At 31.3% G+C, this 18,253-nt stretch overlaps 1 protein-coding gene and 1 long non-coding RNA gene across 4 annotated transcripts; one reads left to right on the plus strand and one right to left on the minus strand.

Moving 5' to 3' along the window:
• Positions 1-511: 511 nt before the first annotated feature.
• On the minus strand, positions 512-4,077 carry LOC111905210 (uncharacterized). 3 transcript variants are annotated; one of them, XR_002854765.2, is made up of 6 exons: positions 3,498-4,077; positions 3,142-3,369; positions 2,091-3,069; positions 1,432-1,526; positions 932-975; positions 512-846 (listed from the first exon to the last, which is right to left on the minus strand). It is a non-coding gene; the product is annotated as an uncharacterized LOC111905210 (long non-coding RNA). The 3 variants fall into 3 exon arrangements; XR_002854764.2 differs by having other exon boundaries at positions 2,091-3,369; XR_008231196.1 differs by lacking the exon at positions 932-975 and having other exon boundaries at positions 2,091-3,369.
• An 8,133-nt stretch (positions 4,078-12,210) lies between these two features.
• Positions 12,211-16,462, plus strand: LOC111905248 (protein FAR-RED IMPAIRED RESPONSE 1-like). The gene is made up of 7 exons (XM_052769663.1): positions 12,211-12,349; positions 12,937-13,744; positions 13,819-14,008; positions 15,190-15,555; positions 15,640-15,655; positions 15,752-15,759; positions 15,866-16,462. Exons 1-7 carry the CDS (start codon positions 12,211-12,213, stop codon positions 16,460-16,462), a joined length of 2,124 nt encoding a protein of 707 aa, XP_052625623.1.
• The last annotated feature ends 1,791 nt before the right edge of the window (positions 16,463-18,253 follow it).

Consider the following 18,253-nt stretch of genomic DNA (forward strand, 5'->3'; position numbering starts at 1 on the left):
AACCTCTTTTAAAAAATTCCACATTTCAACTATAAAGTTTCCTTGATAAAGGCGCAACACTTAAATCTATTTAATGACAACCACAATATCCAACATGCATACTGAAAAAAAAAAAGATTTAAGTTATATATCATATTTATTAGTAAATAAATGCAAGTATGTGATATTATGAGTATACTAATGTCTACACCGGAATCGATGGGTCTATAATTGATATTATCATATGTCTGAGGTTAAAAGTTATACAAACAGTTTTAAAGGGTGAATGTGGTATTTTCATGTAATTTAGGGATCAAATAGTAAACACCGAGCATGCAGTGTTGAATTGCGTGAGGCTACATGGGACGTCTTTGTCGCGTCTCCCATTCAAATTGGAGAAGTTTTCTTGGTTCGATCACGTTTTTTATATTAGTTAACGATTAACACATTAAATAAATAATTAAAAAAAAAAAACATGTAGAAGGTTTATCAAGATGAAATAAATAAACATTTAAAACCATTAATAGATTAAATATTAAATTAAGATTACAAACTTCTAAGAAAATACTATATGTTTTTCTAGGGTTAATCACAACTATTTTAATTTTATAACTAGAGGGTGTTCCCTGCTTCGCGGGGGACGGAGGTTATTATCAGCTAAAAAAGTTCTCATGATAGTGAATGGTCAGACCAATTTCTTCTTGGGTGTTCATCATAAAGGTCTAAACTTTATTCTCATTTTGCCTCTGCCCTCCCTCCATGTCAGGCAAAATCCTTGTGGTCGGTAGTAGTCACTTGCTCTGCTGGAATCTATTTCTGTTTTCTCCTTTGATACGTGAAATGAAGTGGTGGGTGCACCACAGATACCTATAACCAAAATGCATAAATATAGGTCATCATCATAAAATGGAAATGAAGAAAACTAAAAATCCTAGAATCTGCTAATATTTACTTGGAAAAATAAAGGTTTTAGCTCATCTTCAAAACAATTGGGACCTAAATTTGAAATAAAGAAAGTCCAAAATGTTCCATCAGTTGTATTTTTTGTCTGATCCTGTATTTACAGTCAAGCAACACGCCAATGACGCGGAATGAAGAAAGTACAACATACCTCATCATTTTATCAATACACTCAGTTAACTTTTTATTATTATTATTATTATTATTATTATTATTATTATTATTATTATTATTATAGAAACCAGAACTTGTAGCCCAATTTCAATGTTGTGAGATCCTTTAACAAATAAATAAACCACTTGACAGATTAATCCAATGCTAAAAACAACATGTGAAATGAGAAAATATACAAATCTTTTAGAGTGATTTCATAATTTTCCAAGTTGAAGGTACTATTGACTAATGGATGTTAAGTTTTAATAAACAACATTATTGCGAGTTCGAATGCAAATTTGACGTATTTTCGAGCAACAAAAGAGAGTGAAATAGAACCTGATTCTCTTGTGATCCAAAGCAATGACAATGTTCATAGCCTCAATGAACACCTTGCCCTCAACACTCTAATCAAGTAAGTGAATGTGTTGTTGCTGTAAACGATAACAAATATAAATTATAAAACTAAATATACTATACTCGTCTCATAATTACATTGCTCTCCTCACACATAAAATAAGACAACAATTATTTTTTTTTTCTTTTTACAAAGAAATTATTGATACTAAGCTAAGTGCAAGATTGGCCCATTGTATGTCCCTTGCAAGTATTTTTAAGAAATTACCATATTTTTCATCGGATTTTTATTTCATCAGAGCATAAATCAGCACAAAAAAAAAGCATCCAATATTTATTTCATCAAATTTTTTACCAACGTGTAAGCCTAAATCTAATTTTTAACAACATAGATACATGAAAATTTTACAAACACAAATCTGCCTGTGTTGGCATGAAGAATTACAACCATAGAGAAGTACCAACATCATACATCTGATTTCACGCTTAATTCACACATATATGCATTTAAATTTCCGGAAAAAAAACTAAGAATTTATCACATTTAAGAGAAACCAAGAAAAAATTACCAGATATTAGAAAAAAATCAGCAGACATCCTCTTCATCAGATTTTTGATTTTACTAGGAGAAGTTCAAGTACCTGAATGGTCGACGCTGGAGTAGTAGAGGTAGAGGTCAACAACTCTGCTTTTATGGCGGCAGCGTTAGAGATGTTGGAAACAGATAAATAAAAGGAATACGGTGAGAGAGAGAGAGAGAGGGAGAAAGAGAGAGAGAGAGAGAGAGAGAGAGAGAGAGAGAGAGAGAGAAATCATTACTTCCAGCTCAATAACGAACCACAATAGCAACAAACCTGAAAAAAAATTGAAACAATACTTAGTACCTTCAAAAGAATCCAAAATGTAAACAACTAATGAGTAGAAAAACAAAACCCAAAAGGGGAAAATCTTTACTTCTATTTATTTGTTACTTTTATATTTTCTTATAAAATCATTGAAGAAGCACATTGCCTAAATAAGAAAAAAAATTGAGTAGATTATGCAATTTTTTTAGAATACAAAGAACATTACTAACTGATTTTATGCTACTGGTTGAAGCAAGGTTGCTTTTCTTATGATTTCAGAAGTAAGAGAGGAATTTCTGGAATTTTGATAATAAAAAGGAATTCATAGAATTACTTTTAGCGGTTCAAATTTGTATGGTTTGTTTGTTATGATTTTTTTGAGGTGTCAATTTATTTTTCTGCAGCTGCTCAATATTGAAAAGAGGTAACAACATCGTTTAAATAACAATCAGACCGATTTGGTTTTTTGTTGTAGTGGGTATAGTGTCACCTATCCTTGCATCCGATACTAACTTACTGAACCTGATATGTATTGAAAGTTAATTAAGCATGTTCCGTATCAAAGATTAAGTATTAACATAATAAAAGCTGAATATGTTGCTTGAAACATTAAATGCCAACCAAAAATGTTAAAAAGGGACACAAAATAGCAACAACTATGATGAAATAGATGATGCAAAACCTGTAAAACCAAGTTACTATCTAAGTTTTCTACAGTTTCTAGGGTTTAGATCAAGTGTTTCTTCAACCTGGGACTCATCTCCTTCTACTTGCCCTGTAATAAGCAAGAACCACAATTGAAAATAAATAACTTAACCAAATGAAATGTAAAGAAAAAGAACATTACACTCGTAAAAAATATGGTTTATGAATGTGTAAAATCCTCGGCCGATAGCCGATCATCTGGTGTAGGAGAAGAAGTTGAGGTTAGTAGCCATAGAAATGGGTTTGCGTTTTTCTCGATCGAGCATAAAGGAGATGCAGTGGCCGAAGTTTACTCAGTTGCCCCGAAATTATGGTGCCATTTGTTGCAGGTATAAAGGAAGAGTTAGGATTTAGGAACCTCTTGTTCTCCCTGAGAAGAAAAAAAATCAAAAGAAAATAAAGATGAAGAGTATATTGATAAAATGTAAAGCAATCATCCCATATTTCTAAAGTAACATCGACGTTTGTAGAAAACAAAAAAAATCAAAGAATACATACATCTGCTATACGAATCGAGCATAGGTTCACCTTAACAGGCTCCTATGTATGCCACTGACTTAGAACTCGTGACTCAAATTTTGGAGGCAATCATCGATTGATCATAACACCGGTCGACCCATTGGAGCCCTAGCACCTAAATTAACAATATAACTTAATTCGAAGCATAAACGTGAGAACATAGTAATAGAATGAAGAAACACATTAAGGAATGGGGTGGATAGGTCTAGAGCAAAATAGGAACTACAAAATTCAAAGTATGGATGAGGCGGTGGATGAATTAGAAGAAGCTTGAAGAGAGACGGTCGGTTGACATGGTGGTGGTGGTGGCCGACGGCGTACAGGGTGACGATGGTCTCAGCCAGTACGAGGTGACGAAGAAGAAGGGATAGCCGATGAAGACGATCGATGGGTTGATTGGTTTATGGAGTGATGTCAGTGTGGAGCGACAGAGAAAAAAGAAAGAGATGAAAAAAAAAGTTTTCTTCTGCATATTGAAATCGATGCAATTAGCGGTGAGGAGGTGGGCAATCACGGTGGAAAATAGATATTGGGTGAGAAAGGCGGTGACGAACACAGGATGAACACGTTGCAGGGATTAAAACCAAAACCACCGACAAACAACAAAACTATTGGCTTACAAACGGTGTACAAAGATTCTAAAAGAAGATCCGTAACAAAAAGGTGATGAAATGGAATTAACAATACATACATAAATAGAGGAACAATTTTGCCAAAAAATCATGACGTTCACTGTTGTTAAGGTTGGACATATTTAATATATATATATATATATATATATATATATATATATATATATATATATATATATATATATGTAATAAACTAGGGAAATCTCCGATAAAGTTCTAATATTTTTTTTTTTCAGTTTACAGTTTAATCTCAATTTTTATTTTTTAAATAGAATAGTCTTGATTGTTTTATATTTTGCCCAAATTAACGAAACAATTTTTATTTTGTTTCAACAGAATAGTCTCAATTATTTTATATTTTGTCCAAATTAAGGAAACAATTGTTATATTGTTTCAACATAAAATGACAAATTATCGTATGAAGTCAGATAATTATGACTTTTTTTTTCAAAAAATAAATATTGAGATTAAACCGTAAAGTAACCTAAAATATTGAAACTTTATCGGAGATTTTCCAATCAACTATTATATGATGTTAGATGAATTACTAAACTAATATTTTACAGTTAAATAAGTTTTTTATTTTTTTTTATTTTTTTTGTTATTCAAAACACTAGTGTTGTAATAACTTGTTTGAGTGACGTAAACAACATATAACATTAATGGATTGTTTAGTAGAAACTGAATCATTCAATGTTAAAACATTAAAATGTATGAATGATTAAGAAGCTTGGATGGTTTAGATGTATGTAGACCTGACAATGGAGCGGATTTTGAGCAAATCGATATTGATCCAAACCATTTTAACAAATTTTAAAATCTAATCCAGACCCGTTTCGTAACCCGTAGGGTTTTGAATAATGAAACTCATACACTTATCCACCGAATCAATAGATATCCAAACCTGACCCGTAACCTGTAGTTTTGAATAATCAAACACATTTTACTTAATTCTTAAAATTATATTTCTTAAATAAAAAAATGTCTACTGTAGCTTAATATTTAAAATAAAATTACGTAAATAAAACAAATGTTGATGTAGAAAGTTCATAACATACTCGAGGACTTTCGATTGTAATTAAAAATCACTATTCCTGCAACTTCCGATTAATTTCTATTTGTTGATTGAAGTGATAAAGAATAGCAATTACAAACTTTCCTCTGGTTGATAAATGATTCCATTGATTTATAAATGGAATTGTCGATTGCTTCATGAAATAGAAATAGAATGACATCATGATTCTGATGGGTTTTGAGCATATCCACATTCATATGCGATCATGTGACCCTAATTGCTTTGGATCTAAGTTTTTCTCTATTGAACATGCAAATATGACCACCAAAGAAATAACCCTATAGACTAGCATATACAATTCGAAATTCATATATAAATTAGGGTTAGATGATTACCTCACTTGTTATATTGTAATAATAAGAACAATCCTTGAAGTCCTCGACTCTTGAAAGCTTAGTGCCCCAAGTGTTGCACCTCTAATGGATTCATAAAGACTCAACACAACAAGGATGACTTGGAGAGAAGAAGAAATCGGCCACTCTAGGGTTTCATAAGCATAGGGCCTAAATTCCTTAGTCTTGGAGGGTTTATATAGGCTGTGGGCTGCTAGGGTTTCAGGAAGAAACCCTAATTCCTGCTTACGGCTTAAGCATCCCATGAACTCCCTCTTTGAATCCCTTGGACGAAACTCCCTATAGGATTTTCGTCCACTCCACTCTATGGAGTCCATCAGCCCAGTTTTACAACTATCATTGATTTGCAAAACCAGTCCCTCCATTATTAATCAGTTCCTTTAATCCCAAAATTAATATTAAATTAATTTCCGATTAATCACTAATTAATAATATGATTTCCAAATAATATATTAATAAAATCATTCTGAGTACCAATTTATTATTCATATAATAAGTCCTACTCTCTCTCTCTCTCTCTCTCTCTCTCTCTCCACTAGTCATCCTATCAAGTTGCATGAGTGAAGGCAACCCAAAAGGACCATGCTCATAATCAAATCAAGTACATACCAACTATTGTTATGGGCTTAGACACCTAATCCAACAGTCTCCCAATTGGATAAGTCTAATAACTATTATTGCAAGTATGAATTCAGAATCTAATCAACAATCATTGCTTTCAAAAGCCGTTGTCGAACTCTGATCTTATCAGTAACACGTCCTTTATGATAAGTGATCAAATATTCCTACGTTCTACAAGATATCGTATGGACATGAGACATGGATTATAATCATTCTCTCTGTCCAAGGTTTGTTTCCCGACTTCCGATTTATAACGACTGACTCATACTACAATTTAACACATAAAATTAGTCCAGGCTCGGCCAAGCGCTTAGGTGTCATCCCATTTAGGGTCAAAAGAATGGATAAAATTCGACTCATATGCTTGTACCACTTACTCATCAAATCACACACAACAATACGTTTTATAACATCAAGTTACTGATGCGTTTACATATTATCAATGTACAACTGACTTGTAAACAACAACTATATGTCTCCGTTTCAAGAATATAAGATATTATGGTCTCACAATCACTCGTGCTAAAATCCATGAAGTGATTAACATGAGCGTGGGTTTAATCCAATACTCAAATTCTTATTTCAGGAGTACTCATGAACACTGCAACAAACATTTTCTATGCCTAAGCACTTAGACAATCTATAGTCGGATTCATGACAGTCTTACCTCATTACTTACTTCCAAAGTATGATCGATTGTGGATGTTTGAATAATCTTAATATTCCGGAAGTAAAACATGCTAAGTTAAACACAAGAATAACCTAATCCAATATCATCTCAAAACATTTGAATATAAATAAAACACTTATTATTTAATCACCATATTGATTAGACCTTATTCATTATATAATGTTTCGAACAATCAACTTAATACTTGAATTAAAACAATAGTCATACAATGCTCCAATCATGCACACTATGTTTATCTATGGTCATTTCCTTGAGAAATAGATCAATTGAACACATTTCCAATGATGCTCATTTCACAATTCTAAATCCTTATCACAAGTGTAAGAATGCCAAATCCTTGCCACTACTAGAATTTGTTAGAGTCTAAACTTACATACAATGATCCTTTTGTAATGTCGAGGCTCCTAAGTCACGGAGACTTAACCAACGATTTTACAAAGTGTCCCATTGGAGATAGTTACAAGACAATTCCCCATAAATGAAGTCTCACGTTCAAGGTACATTCCTTGAACATTCTTCTTGCATAAAAGTTTCTAACTTATACATAGATTCTTAACACCCAACTCCCATTATAGAAATATTTCCATAATTTCCATATGACTATCCATTCTTAATAGAATCCTATCTATTCAAAATTATATTAATATGGTCCATCCATTACTATACTTCCAACTGTCCCAAGCAACCAATCTTTGGTAAACCTTAGATTGTCCTTGATAGTTGTTTAACAACTTTAGTCATATCCGGTTCTGGTCCCTTTTCCCTCTTAATGCGCTAGGCATTTGGAAAAACCAGAACAACCAAATATTATAGCACATGCAATCGATCCTATACCCGAAGCATATGTGATACAATTCATGATGTCTTATAGGAAGACATGATACTATACAAGTCTTTTGCTATAATATTTCCATAAATAGAATTTTCCTATATTGAATCACTTCAACATGATATTCATATATGTCCATGACTAAGTTTGATTAAATTTCAATCTAAGCTTTTAGATTCAAAATGAAGTATTAGTGCTCTCTCCCTTAAGTCTTACTATAGCAAAACAATCTCCAGTTCTGTAACTTTGCAACTTTAGAACTTTGATTCCTATAATCATCATTGCTCACTAGCATAACAATTATGTTCTTACCAGCATAACAATTCTACTCCCACTAGCTTTGACATGTACCCAGAAATCAGCTGGACTTCTAGAAATCAATACTTATTGACTTTCTTACCAAAGTTCAGATTTCTGATACATGGTGCTTTGATAAGTCTTTTCCTTGACTTCTCAAGCTCACACCTTTCAATAGAAAGCTTATGTGTGTGTATAAACCTTTTCAGAACTTATAGCTATATGTCCTAAATGTTCAAACTATTTGCCATTTCTCACAATTCGAACTATGAAAAGGGATGTCGTAATCATACTCGAATTTGAGAATGCAATTTATCACAACTGCTAACTTTGATCCTTTAAAATATACTAGTGAAAGTGTTTCCTCACAATCATTTTCATGAAGTAGAGAGAAACCTATTGTCACTTAGATTTTATGGTTTATGTGTTCCTATCCATGTGAATTTGTTATTTCCAACCACTATCATAAGACAAGGTTTATGAAAAATTCAAACTCATATGGACTGTACATGCTTATTCTTAATTTCTTGCCATCCGATAGTACAAGGGTCTACCAGTGCTTCCAAGTTATTGAGCAGCTTACACACATTGATCAAATGTACTTTCAATGATCAAGGTGATTTGCCTTATGCAATCAAATGAGAACTCATAGAACTCACATGCATAGTCAACTTAACTAGAATAGACACATAAATATGAATATGTCAACACGATAGGTTATCAACCTCGAGTCGTGTGCTAGTGATTACTAATATGTTTATTTTCGTGTGGGCCGGGTAGCTTATTGTCTTGATCTTCGAGCCGAGGTCAGTCAAATTCATAGCACTTTTCAGTTCTCTTAGCTGTAGAAATGTTTTGTGGATGATTTCGTAATTATACCTTTGGAGGATATTCAGGTTGATGACCGACTGAATGATATTGAGAGACCGGTGGCAGTTTTAAATCGGAAGACAAAAACCTTGAGGAACAAGGTTTTGGAGCTGGTAAAGTTGCAGTGGCTGCACCGCAAGGGGTTTGAATGGACGTGGGATCCTTAGTAGGAGATGAGGGAGCACTATCCAGAGTTGTTCAGGACAACGGACTTCAAGGACAAAGTCTGATCCAAGTAAGGGAGAATTGTAATTCCCGATGGTTCCACGGTATTATTCATTTGCAATAATTTATTTAATTTATTTAATTAATTTAATCATGTAAGTTATTATTAGGATGAGAAGATTGAGCCTTCATGAGTGGGCTTCATTGAGGCCGTACGTTGGGCGTAAGCCTAGTGTACACGGGGCGTAGATGAATCAAAAGGATCGCGGAGGCATGCACGTACGCGCAACGTACAAGGCAAGGTGGTACATACAGCGTACATGGTCAGACCCCAAAAACCCTAATTTTAAGGTGCAAGCCGTATATAATGTCATTAAGTCCCAAGTGTTAGCCTCCTTATCATCCTCTTATGTCCAGAAACCCTAAAATCAAGTCCTCTCTTGGGTTATTGAGTGTGTGAGCTTTTGGAGAGCTTTTGGTGTTCATTTTTGTGCATTTTGAAGGAGTTAAAGAAGCTAGAAGTTGCTTAGCCTGAAGAGGAGGTCTTGGATCCTGAACCTCTACCCAGTTTGCAAGAAGTTTGGGGTATCAAGTTCTTATCTTGGTTGCTTGATGTTTAGATCTCCTTTTTGGTAAAATAGTTATGTTTTTAGCCATCGTTTAGATGGATGTTGGGATTAGGACGTCCCAAAGGCTTATTATTTCAGATCCAAGGTCTTTATGGACTCATTTGGCATAAAGGTGTCAACTTTATGGAGTTTAGGGGCTTCATGCATCCATTAAGTCCTTCATTAGGTCCCTTTTGAGCTTTAGAGCTTCTTATGGTTATGCATGGATGCAAAGTTAGCAACTTTACGTGGTATTTCAGCTTAAAGGGGTCAGATCTTAACGGATTAGGAGCTTAATCTTCATTCTAGAACAAAGTCTTAATGGATTAGGAGCTTAATCTTCATTATGGGTGTACTAGCCCTCGATGCAGTATCCTTAGCGTACCAGCTGAGTACACTTAGCGTACTCAGTTTGATGACATTTTGATAATGGACTTTCGGTTTGGGCCTAGGTTTGGGCTTGTAAGGTTAGGGTTAGTGGGGTCTTCTGATTTTGATAGTTTTTGGGCCAAGTATATTATTGGTCCTTGGGCTAAGGCCTATGTGAAGGAGTTAGGCCTAATTGGAAACTGGGCCATATTTTGGGCCTTGATGGGTTGTCTAACTTTTGAGGCCATTGGATTGTGGTTATGGGCTCTATTCTTGGGCCAAGCTAGGGTAGGGGTAAAATGGTCTTTTTACCACAAGTATAGATTTTTGGTTATAATGTAGATCCCAAATGTTAATTAGCTTTTATGTGGCAATTGATAGCTCGGGGAGTTGTAGGACCAACAACCAGGGATCATTCGTTTCATTCAACTTTTTGAGGTGAGTTTACTCACCGAGTTTAGCGGGTCTAAGGCACCAAGGGCGACCCTTGATTGATTATGTTGATATACTTGTTGTCCGTGTGGTACTTGTATGTGCTTGTATATGTATGTTCATTGGGCGGGGCCCGTATTACGAGTGTGGGCGGGGCCCGTTATGCGCGTGTGAGCAGGGCCCTATCTCATTGGGTGGGGACTGTTATGTGATATGTTTGGTATGTGGTATCTTGGGTAACTCACTAAGTTTTGTGCTTATGGTTATAGTTTATGTTTCAGATACTTCCGGTTCCAAGGGGAAGAGCTCGGGTTGACTGCATCACACACACACACACACACCATATAGATTCTGTTTATGGGACATACTCTGATTTTCATGATGTTGACATATTTATTTGTATGGGATGTATGAACAATGTTGTGGATTATTATTTTTACTTTAATCAAAAATGAAATTTTTGGGTCATAATTTTTGGTTGTTTCACTTGCTTTTACATGCCATCTTTAAGTTCATATTGGTTATGAACTTAAAGCTTAAGGGTTTAAGAGTTTATGGACTAGCATCTACATCAAGTTGGGTCATTGTTTGTGTCTTAAAGGTTTCAAATTCTTCATCAACTTCCAAGCCTCCCAAGAGGACCTAAAGAACAACAAAGGTTGTTATTTCTTCATCCTTTCTTTGGTTGGTGTTTTAATATTTCTATAACTTGCAAGATGATCCTTGGTGGGTATAAAATGTTTATATTATTTTTCAAAAGTCATATGTCTTCCATTTCCCATTTTGTTGTTATTGAAACTAATTTTGAAATAAATCCCAACACTCTATTCATGTCAGGAGCAAAACCAAAGGGAGCATAATGCTGTGTTTGTAGTCGTATCGTGTTCTATATCCTCTTCAATACCGGGGTAGGTTTATGCATTGCCCTTCAGACTCTTCCCATCTTCATGTTTTAGAAAAGAGCTTGAAAGTATAATGATGTTTGATAAATTTTTGAAATAGGATTTTTTTTATACATAATGGAAAATGGTGTTGAATAATTCTTTCAGTCAGGTAGCTGTTTGATAAAAGCATGTACTACAAAAACTAGCTGCTTCGGTACAATGTTGCTACTTGAGTCATTAAATTGTTGATTTATTTTTAATAGTGAAATATATCATCAAAGAATAATTGAATAATTTGATTTCATTTTGTGTTTAACAAATAGTCGATGAATATATGACCATAATGGGTTTATGCATCTTTTACAACTATATATATATATATATATATATATATATATATATATATATATATATATATATATATATATAGGGGATGGTTCCCTTGAGATTAATAAAAAAATTAGAGATTTTGAGATTAAATATCAGCCAATGGAACTTAATGTCAACTAACGTCAACTGTTAAATGATTAAGGGGTATAATAGTAAACTTCAAATTAATGTTGAGAAAGCGGACACATTCCTTCTCTAAAAATCATCATATCGCTAAATCATCGATTTTCAGTATCAGTCACGTAATCATATCATCCAATCTTCAACAACTCATTCAATATAATTAAAAAGATCCTATTTTTACTGAATCTGTTATCAAATTATTCGCAATCTTCAAATCGAAAAAAACGATCGAAACAGAGCATCAGTTCATATCCTCATAAATACGAGATACAAACCTCAAAGCGAAGAAACAAGCACCTCGCAATCGTAAACAAAGCATTTGAAAATCGAATCAAAATCAATTTTCATAAATGATGTCGCATCCAAAAGAAATTGACAAGTCGATCGCAACTGATACTATTATAGATGAAATCAATTCATCTCCTAACGACGAACAAATCGATTCAATTTCTTTCACTTCTGAAGAACTTCAAACTACGATTTGTATTGAAGGTACAACTAATTCGTTTTAATACTACATATTACATGACAGTTTCTACATTTCATTTTGATTCTTTTATTATATAATATAAATTATGAATAATCATATATGATTATACAATACAATATGTGATTTAATCATATAAGGATGAATAATCATATATGACTGTTCATATCTATGATTAATCATATGTATTTATAGTTTGTAATTATGATTTATCATATATGTTTTCAAATTGAAATCTATATTAATATTACATTTGGATGAATAATCATATATGATTATGCATCATAAAATAGGATTAATCATATATTACAAACTACAAATACATATGATTAATCATACATGATTAAACAATATCAAGTATGATTATTTATAAATTGATACGTATAATCATTTATGATTACACAATATATTATATGATCAATCATATAATACAATGTACAAATAAATATGATTTAACATCTAATAATATATTAATATCTAAAATCATATATGATTTTTTATACTAAAATATAAATACATATCGTTAATCACATATGATTATTACAACATAAAATTTTATAATAACATAATTGTCATTCCCTTATTTTATCAGGTGAAAGTTCCAATTCAACAAATGAATCATATTGCAGTAACATAATTGAAGAATCTGAATATAAACCAGATGTCCCTACAGAATTTGTACCAGTTGTAAACAGTGTTTTCAAATCACTAAATTTGGCAGTAAAAATGTATACTGATTATGCAGAAATGGCAAGTTTTCATACAAGACTGAGTAGCCAATCAAAATACAATAGCCAAATAATAAAAGAAAAATATGTTATATGCAATAGGGGTGGCAAGGATAAACCAAAACCTTGTGATATGTTGGCTACAAGTTCTGTCAAGAGGAAACCAAATTCAAACAAGATAATTACTGGGTGTACAACAAAGATTATATTTGAAAATTTTTATGGAACAACAGATTACAATGTTAAGAAATTCTTTGAAATGCACAACCACCCACTGGAAAGTATTGAGGAAAGACCTTATACAAGAAAGGCAAGAAAGATGTCATATTCTGAAAAAGAGTTTGTAGTACGTGCATCAAAAGCTAAAATTGGTCCGACAATGGCTCACAAAATACGAGTAATTTTAAAAGGAGGATATGAATATGTAGGGGCGAAGGTAACAAACTACAAAAACTTGAGGAGAGGAGTAAATAGAATCTTATGTTACAAGGATGCTCAAATAATGATAAACAAAATGAATGATCGTAGAGATCATTACCAAAATTATTCATTTGAGTTCCTATGTGATGGAGATCTGTTGGCTGCTATGTTTTGGGCAGATGAAAGAGAAAAGGCTTTTTATGCAGAGTTTGGAGAAGTTATATCTTTTGATGCAACTTTTAGAACAAACAAGTAAGTTAATGTATATAAATTCAAACATAATATTAATCTAATATGATTGTACTAAACACATTTTCTTTATATAGGTATAAAATGGTATTTGTTCCATTCACAGCAGTTGACCACCACAAGAAATCAGTTACTGCTGGTGCTGGGTTGCCGAGTAGAGAGACAATTGAGTCGTATGAATGGCTGCTTAAAGATTTTCTTAGAGCTCATGAAGGGAAAGCACCAAAAATTGTTCTAACTGATCAAGATGCAGCAATAAAACAAGCAGTGGAATCTATCTTACCAAATTCAAGACACAAACTATGTATGTGACACATAATGAAAAAACTACAAGCAATGGTATAATAAAAATACATTATAAAATCATATATGATTATATAGTATTATGATAGATGATTCATATATGACTTATCATATAATATCATACTATATAACCATATATAATTAATCATATATGATTAACTATTCTAATAATATGAATTATTAGATACCATACTGTATAAACATATATGATTACATAGTATGTAATGTGATTATACAGTATATAATCATATATGATTATGTAATCATATTATTAAAATACTTAATCATATATGATTAATCATATATGATCGATATAATGATATATAATTAAGTATGTTAATAATATGATTATATAATCATATATGATTATATATGATTAACCATATATGATTATAATAATATAAGTTATCATATATCATACTATGATTATGATGATACAATATAATCATATATGATTAATCATATATGATTATCATATATGATTAAACATATATGATTATAGTACATATATGATATATGATTAATCATACATGATATATCCTACATTATAGTAATCATATATGATTAAACATATATGATTGCAGTACATATATGATATATGATTAAATAATCATATATGATTACAGTACATATATGATATATGATGAATCATAGATGATATATCCTAAATTACATTAATCATATATGATTACAGTACATATATGATATATGATTAAATCATATATGATTAATCATACATGATATATCCTACATTACAGTAATCATATATGATTAAACATATATGATTACAGTACATATATGATATATGATTAATCATATATGATTAAACATATATTTTTACAGTACATATATGATATATGATTAATCATAGATGATGTATCCTACATCACAATAATTGTATATGATTAATCATATATGATTATATAATCACATATGATTAAACATATATGATTACAGTACATATATGATATATGATTAAATAATCATATATGATTAAACATATATGATTACAGTACATATATGATATATGATTAATCATAGATGGTATATCCTATATTACAGTAATCATATATGATTAATCATATGTGATATATCGAAATAGGTATATAATTTATACTTATATAAGCCACATTGTTCATTCATAGATTACTGGCGATTTATTTAAAAACAAAGACTTCAAGAAAAGATTTAACAAGCTTGTTTGGAACATGCATATCAAACCTGATGAATTTGAAAAGAAGTGGGATTTGATTATTAATGAATTCAATCTGGAAGATAAAAGATGGTTCAATGACATGTTTGAATTACGTGACAAATGGATACCTGCATACTTCAGTGACACAAGAATGTCTGGATTGATGAAAACCACTTCAAGATCAGAAAGCATGAATTCCTTCTTCAACACTTACTCTCAATCTGGAAATTTACTTTTAAATTTCATGATGAACTATGACACAGCAATTCAAAAACAGAGAAATACACAACAAGAGCTTGATCATCAAACAAAGAAGGCTATATATAAATTTATTTCACCATGACCAATAGAAAAACATGCTGCAAAAGTTTATACAAGTACATTGTTTTATGAAGTACAGAAAGAAATCTATAAAGGTTCGTGGTACTGCCAATACAAACATCTTGCAACAAAAAATGAATGGGAGTTATAAAAAGTGGAACAACTAAACAAAAACAGTGATCTAAAAACAGAATTTGAGGTAATATATTCTTATTTTAATTTTTGTTGAATCAGCACATAGTATTAAAAAAAAATATTCATTTATGATTATAAAACACTCAATGCTTTAATTTTATTTTGAACAGGTAGAAATAAAACTTCCAACAAATGATGTAAAATGTACATGTGAACACTTCAACCGCTTTGGGACTTTGTGCAGACATGCATTCAACATACTCATGAAACATGGAATTAAGGAGATACCTGAACAGTACATTGAGAATCATTGGAGAAAGGATGTGATATCAAGGCATTATAATTTTGGTAGACATGTATATGATACAGGAGACAGTGAAATTAACAGACGTGTCAATCAAGCATACTACAACTTTGAAGCACGTTTGGAATACGTAAGAAAAAATAAAGAAAAAATGGATTTGTTTGTTAAAAAAACAGAAAGCATGCTGAAGGAATATGAAAACGATCCTACAAATGAATTGCAGAAAAATAGGACAGATGTTGAAGAGGTAGGAAAGCTTATGGGCATAACTATTCCAAAAGACATTGACATCAATGTTCCAAATGTTCAAAGCAATAAAGGATGCGGAAAGAAAAGTAGAATTCAAAGTGCAGCAGAAATAGCGTATAAAAATTCAAACAAGCAAACAAGAAGATGCTCAGGATGTGGAGAAAGGGCTCCTCATAACTTGCGGACATGCCCAATCAAACTTGCAGCAGAATAATCATCAAAAGCTACATAGATATTTACTGCTTTAATCAGTAATGAATAAGTCATAATTTTTTTTTCAAAATAATATACTTTTTGTTTAGTACACTTTACTCTTTTTATAAAACAGAATTTACTATGATTTTGTCTTCTGGATTTAATCTACTTTGATAATTCTTTCTTTGATTTGATAATATATTCATTCATGATTAAACTTTTATTAAATGTTACTACAAGCATTTAAGATTACATATAACTATTATTCAATACATGTAATCATTACACATAACCATATACAATATTCATTTGTAAAATCATAAAATATTATGTAATACTACTTCATATGTTTTGTTTAATCATAAGTGATTAAAAATATGATTACACATAAAAAAACATCTAACCATTACATATAACCATATACAACAACATTGTTCCTAACAAATATACAACACTACTAATAAAAAATCTAAAGATAACAATATTGATCATCATAGAATAACATCAAACATGATAAAATCTTCAATAACAAACAATTTCACAAGTCTCAAATATAAAGTTCCCCATTTTCCAAGATTCTTGTTCTTCATATTCCTAGCTAGATTTTCATACAGATTGTAGCTGACTCCAAGAAGTCTTCCACCATTACTTAGAAAGATTATCTCCATTGAACCTAACAAATCTTTACTACATATCTGATGTAGAGAAATGTTGTTCATTAAAAAGAAATATTCTTTAAATGAACAACATTCCTCTACTTCAAAGACATCTAGCAAAGATCTGATATGTTCAATGAAGATAAACTTTTTAAGTAATGGTAGAAGAGGCGTTCTTGGAGTCAACTACAATCCGTATGAAAATCTAACTACAAATAAAAGAACAAGAATCTTGAAAAAATGGGGAACATGTTATTAGATACAACAAAATTAGTTCTTTTAGACTTACAGACTCCATATTTTACCAGAAACAAAATGGAAGTTGTTTAGATCATAAATAAATAATGGTGATATATAAAAATTGAAGAAATTAATAAACAAAACTAACCATTTGGAAATATAAGGACTCATCTTTGAAGAAATATAAGGCATAGCATGAGGCTACCAACTTTAGTTTTCATTTATAAAGAAAAGATTCTTTAATACAAACACTAAAAAACAAAAATAAAATCTTACAAAGATAAGATTCTGCATGGTGATGTATTCCATGCAGTAAAGATAAGCTCACTTATCAAGAAAAAGATATAATAAATTATAATGTGTTGTACAACAAATATAATCATTTATGTTTACAAAAAAATAAAAAGAAATAATCGATACAATCACTAATGATTACATATAAGCAACATATAATCAATAGTAAAAACATAAATTACATATAAAAATATAACATAATCACTTATGATTAACATTCAATAACATAATTCACACAAACAAACTTAGATAATAAAATCTACCAAAATACATATTAACTTGTTTTCCATCATCATGTTTTCCATCATCATAAAAACAAACATTCTTCACAATATCCATAACATACACAACATAAACAACCTTGTTCTTATAACATCATCAATAAGAAAATATTCAATCAAAAAAAAAATTGACAACCTTCTTTCTATATTCCATTGAGCATCATATGCATGCTTACCACGAATCTTTTGATCAACTTTTTGATACTCATATGCAGCTTTCAACACATCATCACACTTTGTATTAATCTCAGAAGTTAAGATTGCTGCTGCATATTTCATTCTCAACTTTTCCAGAATTTTTTCTTGAGAACCACCTTCTTTTGGAAGACCACATTTTCA

The sequence above is a fragment of the Lactuca sativa genome, chromosome 3 (assembly GCF_002870075.4).
Source record: "Lactuca sativa cultivar Salinas chromosome 3, Lsat_Salinas_v11, whole genome shotgun sequence".
NCBI classification, from domain to species: Eukaryota; Viridiplantae; Streptophyta; class Magnoliopsida; order Asterales; family Asteraceae; genus Lactuca; species Lactuca sativa.

What these genes read in the sequence shown, in the direction of transcription:
- LOC111905248 (XM_052769663.1), top strand. Translation starts at nt 12,211, where the DNA reads ATGTCGCATCCAAAAGAAATTGACAAGTCGATCGCAACTGATACTATT. An exon ending in AACTACGATTTGTATTGAAG is followed by an intron (nt 12,350 to 12,936) that starts GTACAACTAATT and finishes TTATTTTATCAG; the next exon opens with GTGAAAGTTCCAATTCAACA. An exon ending in ATGCAGCAATAAAACAAGCA is followed by an intron (nt 14,009 to 15,189) that starts GTGGAATCTATC and finishes GTTCATTCATAG; the next exon opens with ATTACTGGCGATTTATTTAA.